Consider the following 22,949-nt stretch of genomic DNA (forward strand, 5'->3'; position numbering starts at 1 on the left):
TAAGGCACCGCCAGGACTTTTGATATTGGGGCCAGAACTCTTTGATATGGTCACTCCGTGTGTCAGGCCTCTGCAAGGGTGGATATATATATTCCTGTGGGTATATGTTAATATATGTAGAGGGAGAAGCCCCTTTCGGATACAGTGTGTTGGGAGGAAATCATGAGAGTATTAAGCATCCACAAGGACAGGTGGGAAAATTGGTTAAGATAATAGGCTCCTCCTCAGAGAGGTGGGACACAACCTCCCAAAAAGCAAGGCAGCTGATAGAGCACGAGTATCAGTGGGCCCTTCAGCAATAAAATGGATATGTCCTAGATAATATTTCAGTCACCATTGATCACATGGAAACAATGATAGCCAGGAACCCGCTGAAAGCCACAGGGAGTGATGCATGGGGTTGGTTGTATTCCTGGCTGCCTGATGGCAGTTGGCTCAGGAATGTTATAGTATTATTAGCAGGACCGCTATTAATCCTTTTGCTTCTTTGCCTCTGTATCCCCTGCTTATTGCAATGCTTGCAGCAAATGATGCAAAGACTCCTGTCACGGAAGCTAGGACCCACAGTCATCGCTGTGATGAGGGAGTATAGGCCCATACCCCAGAACGAACCTAAGTATTAGGTTGTTCAGAAGAAGAGGAGGGAGTGAAGGGAGAGGGGAACGGTTAATCATTAATATTATCTACACATAGTAAATTCCGGCACTCTGCTAGGATGGCTACACAAGCTCAAAAAATGCAGTTATTTGCAAAGCCTAAATCAGACAGGTCAGGAGACCGTTTCCTGTCTAACCAGCTATCTGAAACTGCTGATGCTAGCTACAGGTCAGAAGGTCGTTTCCTGCCTAGCCAAAAACTGCTGTCAACTAAAAACCACTAGCAAGATGTTTCCTGCTTTACTTCTGCTTTAAGTAATGCAAGATAAGAAGAGATACGAAGGAAATGCTTAGCTAGCAAAAGAAAGACACGTGTACAAGAAGGTGGGAGGGGGTGCTTACTGAGCAGAGAAAATGCTTAACCAGCAGAGGAAGTGCTTAGCTAGCAGCCTTAGCCAGCAAATATTGGGGGGGAGGTATGGGAGGAGGGTGAATGCTTTCAGGTATAAAAATGCTTGCTGAACATGGTAACAACACAGTCAGATTTCAGAAACTATATTCTGCTGACTGTCTCTGTGCACAGATTTGCAATAAATCTCTTTTCTCTGACCAAGAAGTCTCTGGAATTGTTTTTCCCCTCTGGCCACGGGGTTGGCGGACCGCTGGACCTCCGGGTACTGCTAATCTAAGGCTTCACAGCAAGAAAACACAAATATTAGAGGAAGTCAGTAATGCATATTCCAGGGCCCTTAACACGTGTGTGTGTGTGTCTTTTAAAGTGTCAATGCTTATTATTATGTTACGGTAAATTGTTTAGGAGTGGTGACCCCAATTAAATCAGGCCGCAGCTTAATTTTCATATACCTGTTAAAAACTATTGTTAAAGATGCAGAAGTCATCTTAGAGGCACTGTTTTTTTCCTTAATATGGTGACTGCTTCAAACTTATTTCTTGTTCATACAGGGTCATTAAGGTATGGTGCTTTGCAGTGTACAAGAGGCCAAGTCCCTGCCCAAGCAGGTTGCAATCCATAATTTGATAAAGGAGGCAGGAAGAGAAGAAGAGAAGTGAAGGTAGCAGGAAACAGGGAAATGTATATGCACTGTTGGGCATAGGCCCAAGGGGGCTATACCAAAGGCTTGATAGAAAAGGTGATCTGAAGGGAGAAGGCGGGGCGGCATCATACAGGTGCATGCACTATCATATAAAAGCCCCCCCCCCTTAGAACTACTTCCTTTTTACTCATTGCAAACATAATAAATCCACAATTTAATGGACAATTTAGGTTTCTGCCAGCTGCAGTATATCTGCTTAAAAAGATAATGTACATACTATACAGGATTTCCTTCAATCTATGAGGCACCCCTAATATAAGACTTTATGCTTAGCAGCAATATTCACTATTCTAAATGACCTGAGGAACAACTCAAGTTATATTGCACCATAGTAAAGACACAGCCCAATTCTGAAGAAAGCAAAGAACAATTCCCTGATAAGTGAGCCAGATTGCTGTACATAAACACGTGCACTGATAAAGGTTCTCATGTTGCTTTTAAGGAGAACTGCCATACTAAATAATGATTCTCCAAGAACCTCTCTCCCAACCCCCAAAAATCAGAGAAATGACTATCAAACTGGAAATTTAACAGGGGCAGATCCAACTGCAGAATTACGCTTTTTGGTCTCGGCTCTCATATCCAAAACAGAGGTAGATTTTTTTAAAAAAGGCTTTTAAACACAGTAATTCATTATTGGAAATCATAGCTACTCCTTTCTTCATTCTTTATAGACACTCCTGCAGAGTGCTAAAGCATCCTACCTATAATTGCTCTAGTGGCAGTGGCTCAAGTTGCTGAATTTAAGGACTGGTGTAGTATTTGGCTGCCCTTGCCAGATTTTGTCCCATTGGTAAAGATGCAGGGGGGGGGAACAGTTCTGGAGAGTTGTAGAAAAATTAACTGTATTTCCCTTAACAAAACGAAACAAAAACTTGAAGTGCAGCAACAAAACTCCAGCTTCATCACTGAAATAAATGTCTGCCATTCGTAATTAAAAAGAGCTGGCACCTTCATAACTCTTGCTATATATTAATATTCCCTATAAAGTAATATGCATTTTAAGACCACTACTTGATAGGTGTCCATCTGACATTTCTTTCTTTCTTTAAATTAATACATTCTTATTTTTGATGCTGAGTACAGTCAGGACCTCAGATTTTCTTGCTTGGGTACTGAAATTGTCAAGCAGAAGCCCTTGTAAACTAAAGGAGTGCTTTTTAGAAGCGTACTCTTATTTTTATGTCCCTTCTCAGGATAATTTAGTCATGCAGATAAAACAACTATATCTCCTCATTGCAGCCTTTTTGTTATGTGGTTTGGCTGCTCTTGAAAATATCTTCAGCATGATTTTTGCACTATATGCACCAGTTTCTAAATTTTCTCTCTTCTTAGTTATTTTTCAGTTGCTCCAGGTAAGATAGGGGCCACTTTCCTGGTAATCTGACCTCATGGTTTCTTCTTTGCCAGCTAAACAACAAGACTTTCTTCCATCTCTTGCCTCTCCTCAAGGAGGCAAGGTGTAGTCCATCTTAATGTTTCAGTTGCCTTGATACCTTAAAGCAATAATTTGCTTTAAAAAAACTTTTAGGCTGTAGAAAACAAAATCAAGATATTCCATCTGATCAAGATGCAGCTTTCTCAATCATCCTTAAGCCATTATTGAAACTGGCTGTCTGTCTTCTACCTCAGTAGGATGTGGGTCAATCTGCAGAGAAAATAAATACACTTTACTGCTTGGGATTCTGAAGTTAATATAAACTTTTTTTGGTAGACTGAGACAGAAGTTGCACTCAGGGATCTTGATTTACCTCTGAATAGAGAGGTGGGGGCTGAAACCGGAACTCCTGAATGTAGGCCAACATAGGGCAGCATAGTTCTTCATTGCAGTCAAGTAGTTGTGGATAAGCAGTGACATGTCTTGAGAACTCTTCCTCTGACACGATATCGGCATAATTGGGCGGTGCTATCAAAAGAAAATATTTTTTAAAACATACATTAGCTACTACTTCCATGGTTCTCTTCTGCAGATGAATCTTCTCCTAAGCCCTACTCTATGATGGCTGAGGACCAACAATACAAATGAGATTTTAGTGTAAATGATGCATCGCTTAAGAAGCACTGGAATTTGAACACATGTATTACTTTCTGTTTCACCAATATGCTTGTGACAAACCAGAGGGATTTCATGATTTATTATTACTTAATGTACTTGTATTTCTTCCTTTCCCAGCATGACATTTTCTTCTCATAGTCACCTGACAAAACATCAGCTAGCCCAAGGCAGGAATGGGGAACCTATGTCCTTCCAGTTGCTACTGGACTGAAACTCCCGTCATCCCTGATAATTGGCCTTGCTGGCTGGGGCTGATGGGAGTTGGGAGTCCAGCAACATCTGGAGGGCCACATGTTTTACCATCTCTGGTTATGTTGACAAAAACCTCCCCAGTTCAAGCCCAACAGACAATTTAATACAGTGGAGGCACCGGGGGAAAAAAATGAAGTATGTTTCTAGGTGGGTTAAAAGAATAAATAAGCACTTGCATGTCCCCCTGCCCTGCCTCTGGAACTATCTGTGACTTTTTACATTGGCTCTATTCACTTCATGAGAGATTCACAATTTATTTTTGCAATGTACATAGCAGCTCCTGCTACTGCAAGAAAAACAACAACAACCCAGCAAGAATAATACAGACACCAATCTCATAACCCAAAATTGTACCTTCTGGATGTTCTGGCATTGATAGTGCCAACCAGCTCATATCCATGTTGAATTGGCTGGCAAGGCTAGAGTTTCTGCTGGAAAATGCAGTACATGGAATCGTGCCAATCACTAGAGGCAGCTCAAGCATCAACTTTTTAGCACCAGGAATATGAATGTACACCTGTGATGAGAGAGACACAATTTCACAGAATCTGTCAGAGAGGAGCCAAACCTAGCACTACAAACATATCCAAAGGCAAGATCAGAATTTTCCCATAAATCCAACAGTTTTGGATTAGGGTTGCACCAATCCTGCAAAGGATGAAATTACAATCTGCCCCATCCTAGTCCCACATAGTTTTAGAAGAAAGTCACATAATTTTTTTTTAAAAAAGGGAGGGGTAAATGTTGTTTACAAGTTAAAAAAACACCACAAGGTGGTTATAGATCTTCATATGTATGAGGTGGCCTGAGGATTGCCTGTCTTCACTCATTGTTTTAAAAAGCTTCTTCCAAGGACCTAGACTAGCAGCTAAGCAGTGCACAGGGCTTCTTGAAGGGGTTCCACACCCTCTGAAGGAGCGGCTATGCAGCTTGGGGGTACTTTTGCATCCTTTGCTGACACTTGAGGCTCAGGTGGCTGGTGGCTCAGCTGTGCCCCTATCTGGAATAGCCTAACTACTATTGTCTATGCTCTGGTAACCTCTAGGTAAGATTCTTGCACTGCATGACACATAGGGCTGCCTCTGAAGATGGTTTGGAAACTTCAGCTAGTGCAGAATACAGTGTCCAGGTTGCTCATAGGGGCAAGACAGTTTGAGCATATTACACTGATACTGGCCAGACTGCACTGGCTGCCAGTTAGTTTCTGGATCCAATTCAAAGTGCTGGTTTTGACCTACAAAGCCTTAAATGACTCAGGACAGCAACACCTCAAGGACCACCACTCTCCATATGGACCTATGGACCATATGGACCTGTTGCCTGTAGTACCCTGAGATCATCATGTGAGGCCCGTCTTTGGGTGCCTCTTCCACGAGAGGTCTGGAGGGTGGCAACACGAGAACGGGCCTTTTCTGCAGTGACTCCCCATTTGCAGAAAACTCTTCCCAGGGAAGTTCTCCTGGCACCTTCATTATACACCTTTAGGTGCCAGATGAAAATGTTCCTCTTAAACCAGGCCTTTGGCTGATTTACAACTGATGCCTTTTTAAATGTATTGTTGGGGGGCTGGGGTTGTTTTTGTTCTTATTTTATTATGTATTTTGTGTTTTTCATACAGGCAATTACTATTTTGCACACATTCAAAGCACGCCCTACTGCGCATGCATGCATCTCCCCAACCCAGAAGTTGCCAGAATAGGAGTGGGGGTGAAACAGGCTTACATGTGCTCTGCTGTTACACACGGGGTCAGGAACGCAACCCCCATGCAAAACAGCTGTTGTCTGTAGTACTTTTATTGTGAACCACCCTGAGAGCTATGCATGTAGGGCAGTATGCAAATTTAACAAATCATGATGACAATAATAAAATATCTAGAAAAGAGGGAGGCAGCCCTCAGGCCACCTCATACCTATGGAGAGCTACAATATATCTACAAATCCAGCCCTGTGCAGCTTCTGAAATGGACTCCTGATCTGATCTGCACATCGGTTTGGGTGAATGAGATCAGACGTGTTCACTTTGGAAACTATGCTCACAGGATTCTTCCTTTATCCCTATTTGGGGGTAAAGCACATATAACTGTGCTGTCGTTCATATACTTCTACCCTCAGCAATTTGGCCTTCTTTCATACTTTCAGCATTACCTTCCAGCCATTTTAACACCATCTCAACCACTTCAGTTGTGGACTCCTAACCCCTTAAAATTCTAGCAGCTAAATGTTACCCTACTGCTTTTGGACATATAGAAAAATTCAAACTCTCTGAAGGAGCAAGCAATGCTTAGGAAGATTTAGTAAAAAATAAGTATGCCTGAATTTAAGTCTGTTTAGTTACATTAACACAGTCTTCAAACCTTAAATTAAACGGTGAAAAGCCACACTTACAGCTAAGGAATATTCAACTCTGATAATACAGCAGTCAAGGATAGAAGGGGTGACAGGTGGAATTTTCAAAGTTTTCCCATTCCAGGTATCCGTGCTCCCAGAAGCAACATGGTTTCCTCGCACATTGGCGACCATCTGCCGAAAAGTTTTCGTTTTCCCACTAGCCAGATAAGTCTGTGTTTGGAAAATAGCAGCTTTTGGAACAATTAAGCGAGAGGAACAATTCTCAATTTCTGCATAAATTGGTATTGCTTCACCTAAAGAAAGAAAGAAAGAAAGAAAGAAAGAAAGAAAGAAAGAAAGAATTTCACAAATAAAGAATTAATTACCAAACATTATGATGTACTTGAGTGACAAAGAACTTCATTCATCACATGATGCAAATTATTTTTCTTCCTTCTGTTGCGAGTTTATAATGTTTAGAAAAAAACTTCCTATGTTTATTGTGGCAACAAGCACCATGAATAGTCCTACATTTGTATATGCATCTGCAATGATTTTAACAATCATTTATTTGGCTTTCTGCTTAACCTTTTCCCTCTTAAAGCGACAAAACCTGAGGCTTTTTAGATAGGGCATTGATGTTATGGGGAAAACATGGCATTCCAACACTAATATAGAAGCAGAAGGACACCTGCAGAGGAGAACAAGAGGATTGGGGAGGGGAGGTCCTTAGCTGTTCCTCTGCCCACCAATTCTACTCTGTGAATGCCCTCATCCCAGACCATCTAAATCACTTTTTCCTAACTCTGGCTCTGAAAACAGCAGAACAGCGTGAGAGCTGCAGAGTAGAGATATTTTTTTGAAGAAAACCAGCTGATGTGGAAATGTTTGAGCCCTTCCATCCCACTTGTCAACACTCCCAAGAAAATTCCACCCCCAATAGGAATTTGGGATAATAGGATCTTGACAGAGGGGTGGGACTTGGTATTTATCAACCTAATATCCAGTTTCAGTCTTATTGAAGAAGATACACTTGCCATTACAATAACCTTTCCTTTCTATTTTGGCACTGAGGGAAACTGGGCCAGAAGTGAAAAACCAGCATCCGATCATCTTCTCCTGGCTTCGTCTTACAGGGCTCTGTAAAAAAGAATAAAAACTCATTAAAAGAATAGTGGTTTCAAACCCACAGGTACCAGCAATTCACCTGTGTTTGACTCACCAATTAAGAGTTCTACACACAACTCAATATAATTAAACCAATATAACATATCCAACCCACAAAGGTCTGTGCAGAAAAGTGCACCTTGAGATAAGTGAGGTAAGTTAAGGCAAGACCCACAATGGCATTAGCTTTGGCAGTAGCCATCACAAGGCAAGGGAGGCAAAGGAGGTAGCTCTACCCATGTGGCACACCACAATCCACTTTAACAGGTTACTGCTCCATATGAGGCAAATAGGATTTGCATTCTCTCAGACAGCTCCAAAGTGAGTGTAATTCTTTTTGGAGAAGACATGTCCCCTTACCATTTTTATTCCACATGGCATCTCTGAATATACACACTTTTGGCAATCACTGCAGTCTCATAGCTCTCTGCTGCCGTAACTAGGCATCCCAGGTTAGCAATTCAAATTTACTATCCAGATGTTCATATCAATTACTATTATTTAAATGACATTAGTGGCCACATGTGCAAAGTACCAAGTCACTGTGTAATACTACTCTCTTGTTGTTATAATTGATCCTAAATATTTATTTGTTTGGAGCAACACAATGTGAGAGTGATCCACTGAGACCATGCATATGTAAGATTTCTTTACTCAGCAGGCACAGACAGAGGTGTGAAGCAGAGGCAGCAATTACACAGGCAGAAAATGCATCTCCCTCCATTCTCTATGGTGGGAAGGGATAAAGCTTCTGCCAACTCTCAACAGCATATTATTTTATTTTAATGGGATGACATGCTTTCCTCCATCTAAATGGACCCAAATGAGAAAATGCATAAAGGAGTCTCTGTTGACAGTGGTTAATTTTGAAACGGAAGTTTACTGAATCCCTTAGGAATTGATTTAGAACTCAAGCCTACTAAGAATCATATGGCACACAACCAGTCCAGTTTACACAATTTTATGAACTACTACCTTATACTATGCTTCAAAATGCAAGTTTATTTTTGTTCACATTCTTACAAATATTAGAATGGGGTGGTCAAAAGGGACAGAAGTCAATTAATACTTTATAGACAGAAAAATGACCCCACTTGAAAGTTAACCAAATTCATGCGACTTTTTATTGTTTCAGTGTTACCAGATTTATCAAACAGGAACAAATATGGGAAGCAGTCATAAATATGGTAAACACACAACGCAGAGATGACTGCATTAATTTCAAATACTCTAGCATCCTTATATGTGAGTGGATTTTGTGTTTTGTGTTACCATAAGTGGGTTTGTGTATGTGATTTCCTAAGGTACACCTAATGGGAAGCTGCTCTGGAAAAAAACCCTGCCTGCAAAACTCTTTTCTCAATGCTAAAGGCTGTTGCCAACAAGAGAAGGCACACTGGTGCTTTGGCCAAAGAGGATATTGTTTTAGTGAGCAGTCTCAACTGGTTTATATTACCATTTCATAATAATGCATGGAAGTTCAAATGTTAGTTTAGACTTGAGAAACAAAACCAAACAAACTGCACAACCTATTCAGCTGGGTAAAGCAGTTACAGTATTTGGCAAGTTATGTTACAGGGCTGAATTAACTACACATCAGAAAACAAGTGTGACTAACATTTTTAATTAACATTGAAGTAATGAAAATATGCAGCCAACAAGCTTAGGAGAGTTACTTGAGGTAATATTAACATCACCTGTGCTAAGCCCTACTAGGCTAACTTAAGAAAACTAACATGAAAGTTCAAGCAAACGGAAGGCATCCTACACAAAAGAGGGAATGACCAGAGACACGATGCAGTGAACTGCATTTGCTATAGACTTAACAGCAACAGCAGGAGATTGAGCTACAGCTCCACTGGCTTTCATCTACCTCTCTCTGGGACATTTCGAACTACTGTACCAGAACAGCAGTATATATTTTAAAGACAAAATGAGTGCATAGTTATTGTGTAACAAGAGTGAATTTTAAGAAGCACAAAGCCAAGCAAATGTCACAGATTCAGAAAGAACCTCATGGGTATTTTAGTTCAAGCCCCTCCCCCACCACTCAAACTTGTGAGTGACCTTCCATAAAAGATTTCCTTAGCAATCTATTCCTTTGCATGGCTTCTGTTATCAGATCTTCCTTAATGCTAACCCAAGTCTATCTTTCCTGTTGGTCTGACATTTCATAAGTTGTAAAAACTCATTTCACTAAAATAAGTTATTACACTGAATAAAGTTAAAGGGTACAGAACTGGCTCATACTCCATTAAGTTATTCGGCGGGGGGGGGGCAGGTAGAATTTCCAGACAATATTATGCAGAGGGGGACAGGATCCAAATAATATTACAGTTAGTTCCACATGTCCAAGGAGGTTTTTGGACCTGTGTTTCTCAAATAGCAGCTCCCTGTTGGAAGGCAAGCTAATTTTGAAAGAGAAAAGCATTACAGGAGTAGTTTGTGGTATGACACATTGATTAGGAACATCAGACTCCTAGCCAAATTCACTGGAACAACCAAGCCTTGAGGACGTTGAAAACTGACCTTTGGGTCCCTTGGACCAGACATTCATGTAAAAATATACACACTTCTGGAAACAAGGTTATACTCAACCTACTTTATACATAAAAATAACACACTGGATTTTGGTTCAGCCATCCACTGAAGTGTGAAGAACAAAATTCAAAATTGGATCCATATATCATTTAAGTGACACTAAATGCCATGAACAATTGTAGGCTTTTCATTTATATATTACCTGGTAACTACTGACAACTAGGAAATTTCTTCCAGAATGACTCAGAGTAATTTCCAAGTGTGATTGCAACCCTTTAAAAACTCCCCCCCCTCTGTGGGTGTGTGTATGTGTGGGTGTGCATGCACAGAGAGTGGATCTCTTAGTTCAGTGCTGATCAAATGCACGTCAACCATCAAGTCAATACCTTTTCTTCAGAAGCTTTCTGCTTTGTATTGCAAAGAGCCCTGTAAATGTTATTTATTTTGTGCCAATTGAAGGCTACTGGACTAAGAATCAGTAGATCCTCTGTGCTCTGTTTTTCAAATTTTCAGGTGCTTTTATATATAAATAGATAGATAGATAGTGGTACCTCGGGCTAAGAACTTAATATGTTCTGGAGGTCCGTTCTTAACCTGAGGTACCACTGTAGCTAATGGGGTCTCCCGCTGCCGCCACACAATTTCTGTTCTCATCCTGAAGCAAAATTCTTAACCCAAGGTACTATTTCTGGGTTAGCGGAGTCTGTAACCTGAAGCGTCTGTAACCCGAGGTACCACTGTAATATATATATTTGTAAACAAACAAACATTTTCCTTGCTCTCAGACCGAATCATAGGTAAGGGTGTAAGGCGAACTCTTTGCTGCAGAAGCTGAAGTTGTTATAAGGGAAAACAGACTGAAAACTGCTTTTGTATGGAGCTTGAAAGCTATGCCAAATGAAATGGTTATTTGGTGAGTAAGGCACTTTAGTAACACTTGAATGCTTCACATATTCTGGCTGAGCAAGTTCTCATGTAAGCATTAGCAAAGGCTTGTTCAAATAAAAGGTGCAGGGGGAAAAGAGAAAAGAGCTGGGCAGGCAGGTATATATACACTGATGGTACAGTGGCAGATATGGCGTATCAAAAAATACAGAGAGGAGGAGACAAGGCTATTCACCTTTAAATCTTGCATAGTTTCTAATCATTGAACCTGATTTGTATTCAGCAAGAATGTTATACTTTATTATAAGGGGTGCGGAACATGTGACCCTCCAACTACAACTCCCATCATTCCTGGTTATTGGTCCATTCTGGCTGAGGGTGATGGTAGTTGGAACCTAACAATGCCTTGAGAGTCACAAGTTCTCCACCTCTCCTTTACACAATGGGCAAATAATACATCCAGTCCTAACCATCAATCTAACAAGAAGCAAAAGCTGCAGGGGAAAAACAATGCTGAATACCAAGAGCACAGAATACTTGCTACATTAGCATCATGATGAAAAGATAAAATGGTTCCAGCATTTCCTGAGCAGCAGAAATCACAGAATCAGATTTAAGCAAGCAGTTATTAGATCTTAGGGCTCATTTTATGTTTAGATGGAATGGGAATTCAGCCCACTTCCATTCTGTTACTTTAGACTGATCGTATATTCTGTAATAATTCCACTGATCATGAGAGGTCCAATGCTTTAAATGTGAGTAAATCCATAATATTAATAACAGAAGATCTGAGACAGCTGCATCTATACACGTAATGCTGAAAAAAGAAATGCAAAATGGAAGGCTGTATAGGATGAAAACCAGAACTTAAATCACAGTCTAGAAATCATAAATATTCACTATAATGCCTTTTCTATCATTCCCTCTATGTCTGATATTCTGGCTGCAAATACTATTGCTTGCATAGCCACAACAGCACTACTATCCCACAAGCAGCTGGAAAATTTGCAGAAGTATGAAACAACTTTAGGGGGGAAAACCCCCAGGAGGGTATGGGAAAAACCCCAAACTGCCCAATGAGGAGTGAGTGTGCTCTGTGGAATGTTGACCAGCTGGGGACCACCTGTGCCAAAATATACTTCTACACGTTATTTTTGTGATGACCAATGGTTCTAACAAATACATATGAGTGACTGGCTGGCTGTTGAGGAAACAGAAAACCAGGGGGTGGGGTGGTGGGATGGAACGGAGTGGCTGGAATCCGGAACAGCCGTACTGTACTCCACACTACAATATTTTTTATTCTAGTCCCACTTATAGCCTAGTATTACTGAGAGAGTGTCAGTCGTTGCAGCCATGTAAATGTAGCTACTCTGATATAAAGTACTTTAGGCTTTGTGTTATTGTTATTAATGCATGTCAATCCTGCCCCAACTTTTGGCAGAAACAGCTGTGCCAGCAGGGATGTAATCAATGGTATTAAACAGCAACAAAAAACTGTTGGCAATCCATGCAGCCTAAAGGCTATCTATTTATAGAGGAAGCTTAGAAGGGAGCTTACATGCATTTGAAAAGTCAGCAAAGTTACAGACCAAAATATCACAGACCTGGTTATAGCCGAGGGTTAATAGCACGTATAGCACAGCTAAATCTGCTCTTACCAGTAGAACGGGTGAATTGACATCTATGTGGCTGATAACCTGGAACTCTCTCTTCACAGTTTGATCAGGGACCATTGGCCTTTCCAGGGTTGCTTTCACACAGTACTGGATATTGCCATATTTGCCAGTGAAAGAGGTTGCTAAAGGTCTGGTCACAAAACAAAACAAAATACCCATTTACAAGTTTGGCACCTTTCTCAGAGGTAGACTTAACAAATGCATGGTCAACCACCTTCTTGCTAGAATGCCCATGGCATGAGCAACATAAACCAAGCAGGTATGCTTAAGAGAAGCTAGGGCATGACAAAACAGTTTTAAGATCGACTGTATGCATTATATGGGCCTGTGAATGAGCAAAACTATGCCAAGCAGCATTTCAGCTTCCTGCACATCTTAGGTGTCATCAAAATACTTTGTAACAGGGTTGGCATTACCACCTATTTGACCAACAGGTGGATAAAAAAATAATCAATGAACACAAGATTGCTATTGTTTGGGTGGCAGTTTACTTGTATCATTTCCCTATAGGTTCATTTGTTTGCAAACACAGGAGAGGACTGTTTGCCTCCTAGCTAGGTAGTCAGGAGGCAGAGACAAGAATTGCAGAAAACTTCCCCTGACAACCTGCTGTAACTGAAGGTTTCTTTAAGCAGTAACACAAACAGCCATTGATGGAAACATCATTGTTTTAATTGCATTATTTTGGGTAACTTTGTACGTCAAGTCTGGTGTACAGGACAACAGCCAACAAAATAAATCCTGTTTAGTCCAGCTGTTGCATCCCATCCCCATTTCCTATGTGCTAGATGCATCCATGTGCTAGAGGAAAAAGCAGGGAAACTGCTTTAGAAGTATAGTCTCCCAATGTTATTTAAATCACCTTTCATTCAGGATTCTGAATTGCATAAGGTGTCTACATGCCTAGACTCTCAATACACAGCCAAGGACATAATGGATGGTTCAGGGCCAGCAAGTGTGTCCCTGTTCTCATCATGTGAACAAGTAAATATCTGAATATGGCTTAACTGCTCAGCGAATCATTCACATTTCTACAGAACTAATCTAACATTGCCAGAAGTCAATTTATTAAAAGTTGTAAATACTGGTAAAAGTTAATTTCATTGTACCACTATAAAAATTTTGTAATTAGAATATACATCAAACCATTTGACAATGGGCAGATCAATTCTAAGTGGGATGGTGGGTGGAAAGCGAAGGGATGAATCACCCAACTCCAAAGCCTTGCATGCTTGTGCCAGTCAGTGTAGTAGATGTCTGCCTGTCTATACCATAGCTGTCAACCTTCCCTTTTTTTGTGGGAATTTCCCTTATTCCAGCACCTGCTGATCCCTTATTTTTGAGGCTGCTGATCCCTTATTTTTGAGGCTGCTGATCCCTTATTTGCAAATCTGAAAGTTGACAGCTATGGTCTATACATGCACGCACACACACACACACACACACACACACACTTTTCTTCTGTTTTGCCCATTTTATGAAACATTCCTTCTAAACCAAGGAGGGGAGGAATTAAGTGGGTGAGTACAATTCTCCTGGAGAATTAAAAGGGTGGTTGATCCAGCCTCTGCCCCACCCCAGAATGTCCTGTTTCAGGGCCTCACCTGGTAACACACTACCAGTGATAATTTACACTTGTGGCGTTTTTCCACTGGCCTCTGAGGCAGATATGCACTGCCACCTTCCTAGGATGCCAGAGAGGGGTCTTTGACACATCTTAATTCTCCCAGCCAGCAGATCTAGGGGTTAGCTTTACTCTGTAGAGTTGTTACCTTTCTTCTAAGAAGTTATCTCTTTAAAACACACTTGACCATTATTTGATTGGTCTGTTAATCAACTGTTTTTTGACTGGTCATCTGTTCAACCATACTTTTTTGGCTTCATGATTGTGATGAAAGGCACAGGTGTTGCCTGCTGAAGGCATGGGATAAAGAAGCTCCTGCTATCAGGGAGAAAAATATCTACAGGAATAACCCTCTCTCTCCCTAGGTCATCCACCATCTTACTATCCACATTTTTTCTGTCTCCTCTCCTTAGAAAGAGAACACATTTCTCTTTAAGCCCTAGCCCAGGGATGGAGACTTGAGCCCTCCAGATGTTGTTGGACTCCTATCAGCCCCAGCCAGCATGGCTAAAGATCAGGGGTGACTGAAACTGGAATCCAACAGCATCTGGAGGGCCAAAGGCTACCCAATTCCCATACAAACAGTATTTACAGTTTCACAAAACTCTATATCAATTCTATTCTATACAGTTTCACAAAACTCTATATCAATTCTATTCTATACTCCTTACGGGGTCTTCGCTGCGAGATCACATTCACCTGGTGCTATACCAGCTGCACTGGCTCCCGGTGGAGTACAGGATCAAGTTTAAGGTGCTGGTTTTAACCTTTAAAGCCCTATACGGCCTAGGACCCTCGTACCTACGGGACCGCCTCTCCTGGTATGCCCCACAGAGAAACTTACGGTCTTCAAATAAAAACATCTTGAAGGTCCCAGGCCACAGAGAAGTTAGGCTGGCCTCAACTAGAGCCAGGGCTTTTTCGGCTGTGGCTCCGACCTGGTGGAACACTCTGTCACAAGAGACTAGGGCCCTGCGGGACTTGACATCTTTCCGCAGGGCCTGCAAGACAGAGCTGTTCTGCCAGGCCTTTGGCCAGGGCACAGCCTGACTCCCTCCCTCGGCAATCTTCGCGGAGCTCTGGCCCAATGGTGGCCAGTGGCTTGAATTTAATTAATTTTATAATGAATGATTTTAGAGTGTTGTTTGTGTTGTACTTTTGTACTGTTTTATTGTTGTTAGCCGCCCTGAGCCCGGCTTCAGCTGGGGAGGGCGGGATATAAATAAAATTTATTATTATTATTATTATTATTATTATTATTATTATTATTATTATTCAACTGCTTCAGCTTTACCAACTGCAAAAATTAAGCTGCTTACATTGACCTGCTGCCTTCTCATATCCTCCTCCATCACAATTTGTTTCAGCTCGTGAGCGCAAGATAAACAGTACTGCAAGAGGCACATTTGTATCTTATGTTGCATTTTACCTCTGCCCCATCCCAACTGCTTGCATCAGGTCATCCTGCTGGATTCATTTAATAGAAAAAAGGGCAGGAGAGTACTAAAGCCTAAATTCTAACTCCCAAGGCTCTACAGTTCTCAACTACTGGTGAATAAGGCACTTTCTTTAAACTCTAAACAAGATACAAACCAAACAAAATCAATATATGGACAGAATTTGGATCACAAAGTATAATCTATATATATATTTCTGTTATTTCTGAAGTGTCCCTAGATAGTTTTCAAGAAAACAATAAAAACCAATATGTCAAATTATGCTACATCACTTACTGCTGGGGGAGTTGAAAGCTGAAAGGGTATTCATGTTTTCCGGCTTCTAACAGGATTAAACCCTCATCACCTACAGGGAAAAGAAGACATGTGGTTGGCTTTTTCCTCCCACTTTTTGAAAAAATTATAGATCATAATGATTTTGAAAACACAAACTGCAGAATTAAGGCAATCTGTTACTTAGGGGACGCGGGTGGTGCTGTGGATCCAAACCACAGAGCCTAGGGCTTGCTGATCGGAATGTCGGCGGTTCAAATCCCTGTGACGGGGTGAGTTCCCGTTGCTCAGCTCCTGCCAACCTAGCTCCTGCCAACCTAGCAGTTCGAAAGCACATCAAAGTGCAAGTAGATAAATAGGTACCGCTCTGGAGGGAAGGTAAATGGCGTTTCCGTGCGCTGCTCTGGTTTCGCCAGAAGCGGCTTAGTCATGCTGGTCACATAACCTGGAAGCTGTACACCAGCTCCCTCGGCCAGTAAAGCGAGATGAGTGCCACGACCCCAGAGTCATCTGCAACTCGACCTAACGGTCAGGGGTCCCTTTACCTTTACTTATTACTTAGGTGCCACTTTGAAGAGGACTCCTATTGTGCTTCATCTATGACCAAGAGCTACTGCAGAATTTGCTAAAGGATGCAAAAATGGCTTGGGTTAGGATTCACTTTCTTGCATCCCACTGTCTCCCCTTATACAAGCAATACAAACACTTGATTACCAGAAGCAAATGTGATATGTGGGTGCATGCTACAAGCAGCGCTCTCTCTTGTGAATCACATTTGAAACTATTGCCTGTCTCCAACCTAAGAAATATATGGAAATAATGCTTTTGTTAATAAGTGAACAGCTAAATAACTTTGTAATAGAATAAAGTAAGAAGAAAGGACAGAGAAGATAGTGTTTACTGCTGTCATGAAAAATAAAAATTTAGTGTTTATGAGGTACACATATTTACAAAGTGTAAGTAAGAGCCATTGTAATGTAGCATTTAAGCTTAAGAATCATGTTCAATATTAAGTGTTGTCACACTCACACCACTAACTGCACAAAACTGAACAGTGTGAATGAATTCCTACTACACCACACTGTCCAGCCTATTGTACTGCACCAATACAACAACATCATGGTTTGTCATGCTGTCTGGGTGCAATGCTCCCACATTACAATCCTATGCAGGTCAACAAAGGAAGCTGCCTTTACTGAGTCAGACCATTAGTCTATCTAACTCAGTATTACTAGACAGGATCTGAAACCATGTTCACTGGCTAGGCCTGTTGCTACAGCAGAAACTTGCACGTGTTGTGTAACAGCCTGTGGAAGAGCCAGGGTTACAGAATAGTGTAACAGTTTGCTGCAGTTTGGTCTCAAATTCTTGTCAGATTCCCACTTCCTCACTGGTGGGGAAGGCCAGTCTTTTAAGACTTGTGAAAGAAATCCAGTGGATTTCACAAAAGTAATTTTAGCATGATGCACTTCTTCGATTGCCTTCCCAACTGCAGTGCCATCACAGGAAGTACCTAAACAAGAAAGGCCCTTTGTAGTCTTTTTGAACTAAAGCAATCAGTATAAGCCCAAGGTAGGCTGTGCAGCGTACCTGTCTGTTGAAGAATCTTAATGACCACACTAAAAACCAACAAGACATGTAATTAACTGTTCCACACAGAGGAAATTGCTTCAAGAAACAACCGGAAGATTCGTCTGAACCTTCCTCTGAATCAATGGTGAACAACGTAACTAAAGGATGTACATCACATGTGCCCAGCCAAGCACTTCCTCTTCCCACATACTTTAAGAATCTGTCCTTTGACTGGTATGATAAGGTATTGCCCAAAGTAGCTTTGTGCTGAAAGCAAGTTGATCAACTCTTGTGACTGATCTAGACACTTAGGCACAATTACTTCTGCCCTTTGATTACAGCTAGTAGAATCAACACTATTCTACTTAAACAGAGATGGATTTGCTTGGAAGCAGTTTTGTAGAGTGAACTGGCAAGAAATTCAAGCGACTGAGCAGGATGATACTTCAAAGAACATCATAACCACCACCAGAATGTTCTCTAAAGGCTCAAACAGTTCTTGGGCATGCCCAAGTACTTAAGTGGGGCTAGCCCTCAGTACTCATGCCCCCAAAACTCCAGCACAGGCCGGTAAACAGAGAACTGGATTTGTACGACTGAGGTTCAAGTCTCAGCTCTATCTCAGCTTCATTGTGTGAAGAATCTAACCAATCTACTCAGTCTCAACGTCATATCATGTTCAGAGGAACCAGTACAATAAAATCTCAATTCATGTAGGGTTTCCATTCCATAGCTCAAAGCTGCCTGCTGGAAGGGGAGGAGCCCCCCCCCAAATACTTCCCTGCATATCCACTGCCAGAGGAAAAAGAAACTTGTCTCAGCTGGGACTGAGCTGGTGTGCGAAAGTCCAACCACTAGGCTACCATAGCATGCAGTGAGAGCAGCTGCTGCGAAGTTTATTCAATTGTGGACTGATCTGGGACTCTCCTGAAGTCTTGCTAATTCACTTGGGTGGCAAGGACATAGGCCTCCTGTTCATCAGGCAGCATTGGCCTGTGGTTAGGCATGTCTGGTTTGATACTCTGCCAAGGTTGGTGTGGTACTGTCAGGGGAACCCCAGGGGCATTAATAGGACCTGGAAGGTTAACCTGGAAATCAGGCTGAAATAGATGATCTTGGGGTGTGGGGTCATTCACAGTGGCGGAGTGTGTTCTCATGGTGCCTAGGGAGTGCACACACCGTGGGGACGCAAGAGGGCAAATGGAGCCCGTCATGTGCCAGCCCAGACCTTGCTGCCGAAGAGACACCGGTCCTGAGCTGCACACGGCCCTGCGTCACTTTGCTAGGCTGGGATTTGATCACCCATTTGCCTAGGCAGGGTGGTTTGTCTTATTAGCTGCAGGTTCAGTTTATTCCTGCACCTATAGGGGTTTCCCTCTGCAGATAATCATCTGGTTTGTTGCATTTAAGCTTAATAAAGTGGTCTTTACTTCAGCCAAACCAACTTTGTCTGACTCCTTATTCAGTCAATGGGTTGCAAATGAATCTGGGTGGTTTCAAAAGAAATGAAAAGTAATCAAGGTTAGGAATATGAGCAGCTGCCTCATACCAAGTCAAACCAATGGTCTATCTAGCTTAGTATTGTCTACACTGACTGGCAGCAGCTCTCTAGGGTTTGGGTTCTTTCCCAGGTCTGCCTGGAGAGTGAACCTGGGATCTTCTACATGTAAAGCAAATGCTCTACCACTTAGTAATCGCCCTTCCTCCCACTGAGTTCAAGCAGTTTGTTTCAAGGTCAAGCAGTCTGGTTTCAGGAATCCCCCTCTCAGATTGTATTAGCAGTTATCACCACACACAGCAAAAACTTTAAAGCACTTTGCATAATTAAAAGTCTTATTAATATAATGGGGAAAGTACTGTCATCTGTGGTGGTTTCCACTGCCCATGAATGATATTAAATAGATAGATTTTTAATCTATTGATAATTTTTTCTTCTTGATTTAATTTTGACTCTTTCTTACATCATCAGCATGATTGTGAATGTTGCCTACCAGCCAAGTATGGCAACCCACCAAGACTTAATAAATCTCCTCTCCCTTTGTTTTTTGCTGGCTACACAACACCAGGGGGGTGGGGCGGGTAAAAAAAAGGTGCACTATGTGCATCTGGGTGGATCACAAACTGCACAGGCCTATTTTTCATATTGCTTTGAAATGAGAAAGGAAATACGCTGAGATACTGTACTGAACTGTTTTTATCTAGAAGCAGAACACCAATTACCACAACATTTTTTCTTAAGTGTCCGAGGTGGATGAAGAAAATTCTTTCTTCGATCTTCTGCAGTAATTTAACACCAAGCTACTGTAAACTTCACAGCTGCAGGGAAACGTGTCCAACCCTAGCTCTAACAGAAAGAATTGCCACTAGGAACACAGCCTAAAAGTAGAAGTCATCCATAACCAAACCCTTGTGAGTAGTCCCTTGCTAACTTCCTTCACACCTGTGCCAGCAAGTCATACTCTTGCCCTTGGCCTGTCTATCTCCCTATTCCAAACAACTATGTAGTTTTTCAGTGTGGAGGAGGAAACCAATTATTAGAAACATCTTCTCAAGTGTTATTTCACATGATGGCCCAGAACTAAAATTGCCAACTTTTTTCTGGCATGGTTCAGGTGCTTTTAAGAGCTGAGTAACAGACTGAGATTCAACAGGTGAAGTTTCTCATACACAAATATTCATACTGAGGCGTTTTGTCTGATGGAATCCTTTTCTGTTATTGGCTAATATATGTAGATATAAAAAGAATGACACTGAGCAATATCTCTCCATGAGCAGAACAGATTTCCTACACACTGAAGGAAACCCTCAAATGGAAAATTGTATAGTAAAGCGCAAGGGCTGGGTTTACTTTTTGGTTTTACAGCAATACTCAATATTTCAAACACTACTTTAACATTAGGATCAGATGAAAGATGTCTAGCCATTGTGTTTTAGATCATGCCATATGAAATTTTGTGTGCACGTTTGTTTCTGTTCCAAATGGCTCAGTCACTGTCACCTTCTGGAGGGAAGTGAAAACTTTACTTCAAAAGGGACTTCGAAGTAAATACTGGCCAATTGGTTTTATTGCCACTGCTGCATGATTATGTTTTATAATGTTGTCATTATTTTAAATCTTGTTTTATCATTGTTAGTGATGTTAGGGGACCTTTTGACAGAAAGGAAAGGCATGTAAATTATTTAAATAAACATACAACTCTCTCAGCCTACCCCATAATCTGCACCTAAGTCCCCTTCCCTCTTAACTCCACATCTTCCTCCCAACTGCAGCCTTAATACAGGGTGCCCCTATAATTCATCCCCAAGTACACAAACTTCAGCCACTGGTCTTTACTCATTCAGTTTATTTTCGCAGGCCTTTTACATCTGTTTCAGCTCTAGATTTCTTTTTAACTTTGCCACTTTTAGATTTTGCTGCTCTCGTATGTATGCTTCACTGTTGATCTGCTTTATCGTTTTTTTAAAAAATGTTTTAGTTCCGGTTGTAAGTCATTCTGAGAATTTGAGTGGCATGGTTTTACTGGATATTTCTGCTTCATGTCACTATTAAATTGATTTTATGCTGCTGTATTTATGCTGGCTTGTGTGTGAATGAGCTGATAATTGTTGTTTAAAATTGGTTATGATTTTTTGCTTATATTTTTTAATTTTTAAAAAAATTGATAAACCACTCAAGTTTAGAAACTTATAAACTATCACGCAATCCTCCTTCCTGGCCTAATGGTCTGACTTTGCATAGTGCAGCTTCCTGTGTTCTTATAAAGGAGACGAGCTATACCTCAACAATACTGCATCTGCTTTGCATGCAGAACATTCCAAATTAAATCCCTGTCATCTCTATTTAGGGTTGGCAAACACCTTTGCCAGTAAGCTTGGAGTATTAACACAAAAGCCCTCTTGCATCTGATCAAAGGTCCATCTAGTCCAGCATATTGTTTTCTGCAGTGGCCAATCAGATGCTTCTATGAAACCCACAAGGAGGGTGTGAGCACAACAGCTGTATAATGAAGGTGCATGGCACACTTCCTTGGCGAGGGATCTCCCACAACTTAGGGGCTGCCACAGATAATGTTCCCTCTCCAAGTTTCTGAGGGCAGAGGAACAACCCTCTGCTGATCTTGGTAACCAAGAGAGTTGGGAAAAATACTTAAGTTTTACATAAGTGCACACAGTGAAATTAAGGAGTAATGTTTCACTCAGTACTCATGGTTTTTAAAAAAGCTACCACTTGCAGTCCCCAATCTCATCCCAACCCCTCCTACACTGTGTGACCCCTGGTTTCATTTACATATATTTATACCCCACCTTTCCTCCAAGCAGCTCAAGGTGGCACACACAGTTCTCCCCCTTGCACCCCATCTTTTCCTCCCAACCCTGTGAGGTAGATTAGTTAGGCTGCAAGAGCAACTTGCCCAAGTTCACCCACTGAGCTTCGTGACCAAGAGGGGATTTGAACCTGAACCTTCCCTCACACCGCACTGGCTCCCTTATGTAAACTTCACACAAACCGCTTAGGGATGCGAGAAATTTATCAGGACACAAATGCCTTAAAACAAAAACAATAACAAACACCAACTTGCAGTGAGCGCGCTATTAACAATGCCAACATTATTAATATTCTGATCAAAACCAGACAATAGATCTGTTCCATAGGAGGCAAACCCCTAGGGGCCGACGTCACTCCCCCCCATAATCTATTTGAGGGGGCTGCCCCCCAGGTTGATGGGCATTACCATTCAAATGCTGCTCTGATCGGTTATGTGGGGCGGGGCTTACCTGCCCACCCCAACATATTATTCAGGTTGGCACCCCTGATACGTTGTTCTCTCCCTTCTGGCCCCCTCCAAGCGACCTCTCGCAGCCCAAGACCCCGACCAAGCCAAGCCTCCCTTCCCCACGCCATGGTCCACTTCCTGCCTCCTTCTCACCTGCCGGGCGCGGGTCCTGCCCGAGCAGGTGCTGCCGGACGTCCAAGTAGGGCACCTCTGCCTCCAGCCGGGCCCCCGGGCCCCCTCCTGCTGCCGCTGAGGGAGAAGCGGCGGCGGCGGCCACAGCGGCGGCTCCTTCGCCCCAAGCGGCTCTGGCGCGCCCGGTGGCCTCGAGGCGGAGGGCGCGGAGGGGCAGCGGCGCCGCCGCCTCCAGCACCACCCGCCCGGACACGGTCTCGCCGCCGCTGTAGCCGCCCGCCGCCGCTTCCGACAGAGACAAGGCCAGCTGCGCCTTCACCACAGACGACGACGACGAGGACTCCTCGGCCGCCATGACGCGCCTCAGGCCCCCCTGCCCGGACGACGACTACGGACACCGCCGGCGCCGGCGCCTCAATCCTCTGAGGGGGAAGGCAGACGAGGAAGGAACGCGGAGTTTCGCCTCAGCCTCCCTACACAGGCCCTCTCGCCTGATT

The 22,949-nt window shown here is 42.3% G+C and overlaps 1 protein-coding gene across 3 annotated transcripts; it reads right to left on the reverse strand.

Moving 5' to 3' along the window:
* Positions 1-1,298: 1,298 nt before the first annotated feature.
* ARRDC4 (arrestin domain containing 4) lies at positions 1,299-22,912 on the reverse strand. Of its 3 annotated transcripts, none has more exons than XM_053364869.1 (8): positions 22,474-22,912; positions 15,977-16,046; positions 12,602-12,749; positions 7,385-7,487; positions 6,405-6,661; positions 4,374-4,536; positions 3,463-3,617; positions 1,299-3,359 (listed from the first exon to the last, which is right to left on the reverse strand). In XM_053364869.1, the coding sequence occupies exons 1-8, from the start codon at positions 22,805-22,807 to the stop codon at positions 3,303-3,305; spliced, it is 1,287 nt and encodes a 428-aa protein (XP_053220844.1). In that variant the 5' UTR covers positions 22,808-22,912; the 3' UTR covers positions 1,299-3,302. The 3 variants fall into 3 exon arrangements, with proteins under 3 accessions (XP_053220844.1, XP_053220845.1, XP_053220846.1); XM_053364870.1 differs by having other exon boundaries at positions 6,405-6,655; positions 7,379-7,487; XM_053364871.1 differs by lacking the exons at positions 12,602-12,749; positions 22,474-22,912.
* Positions 22,913-22,949: the final 37 nt, after the last annotated feature.

Source organism: Podarcis raffonei, chromosome 14 (assembly GCF_027172205.1).
Source record: "Podarcis raffonei isolate rPodRaf1 chromosome 14, rPodRaf1.pri, whole genome shotgun sequence".
Classification (NCBI taxonomy): Eukaryota; Metazoa; Chordata; class Lepidosauria; order Squamata; family Lacertidae; genus Podarcis; species Podarcis raffonei.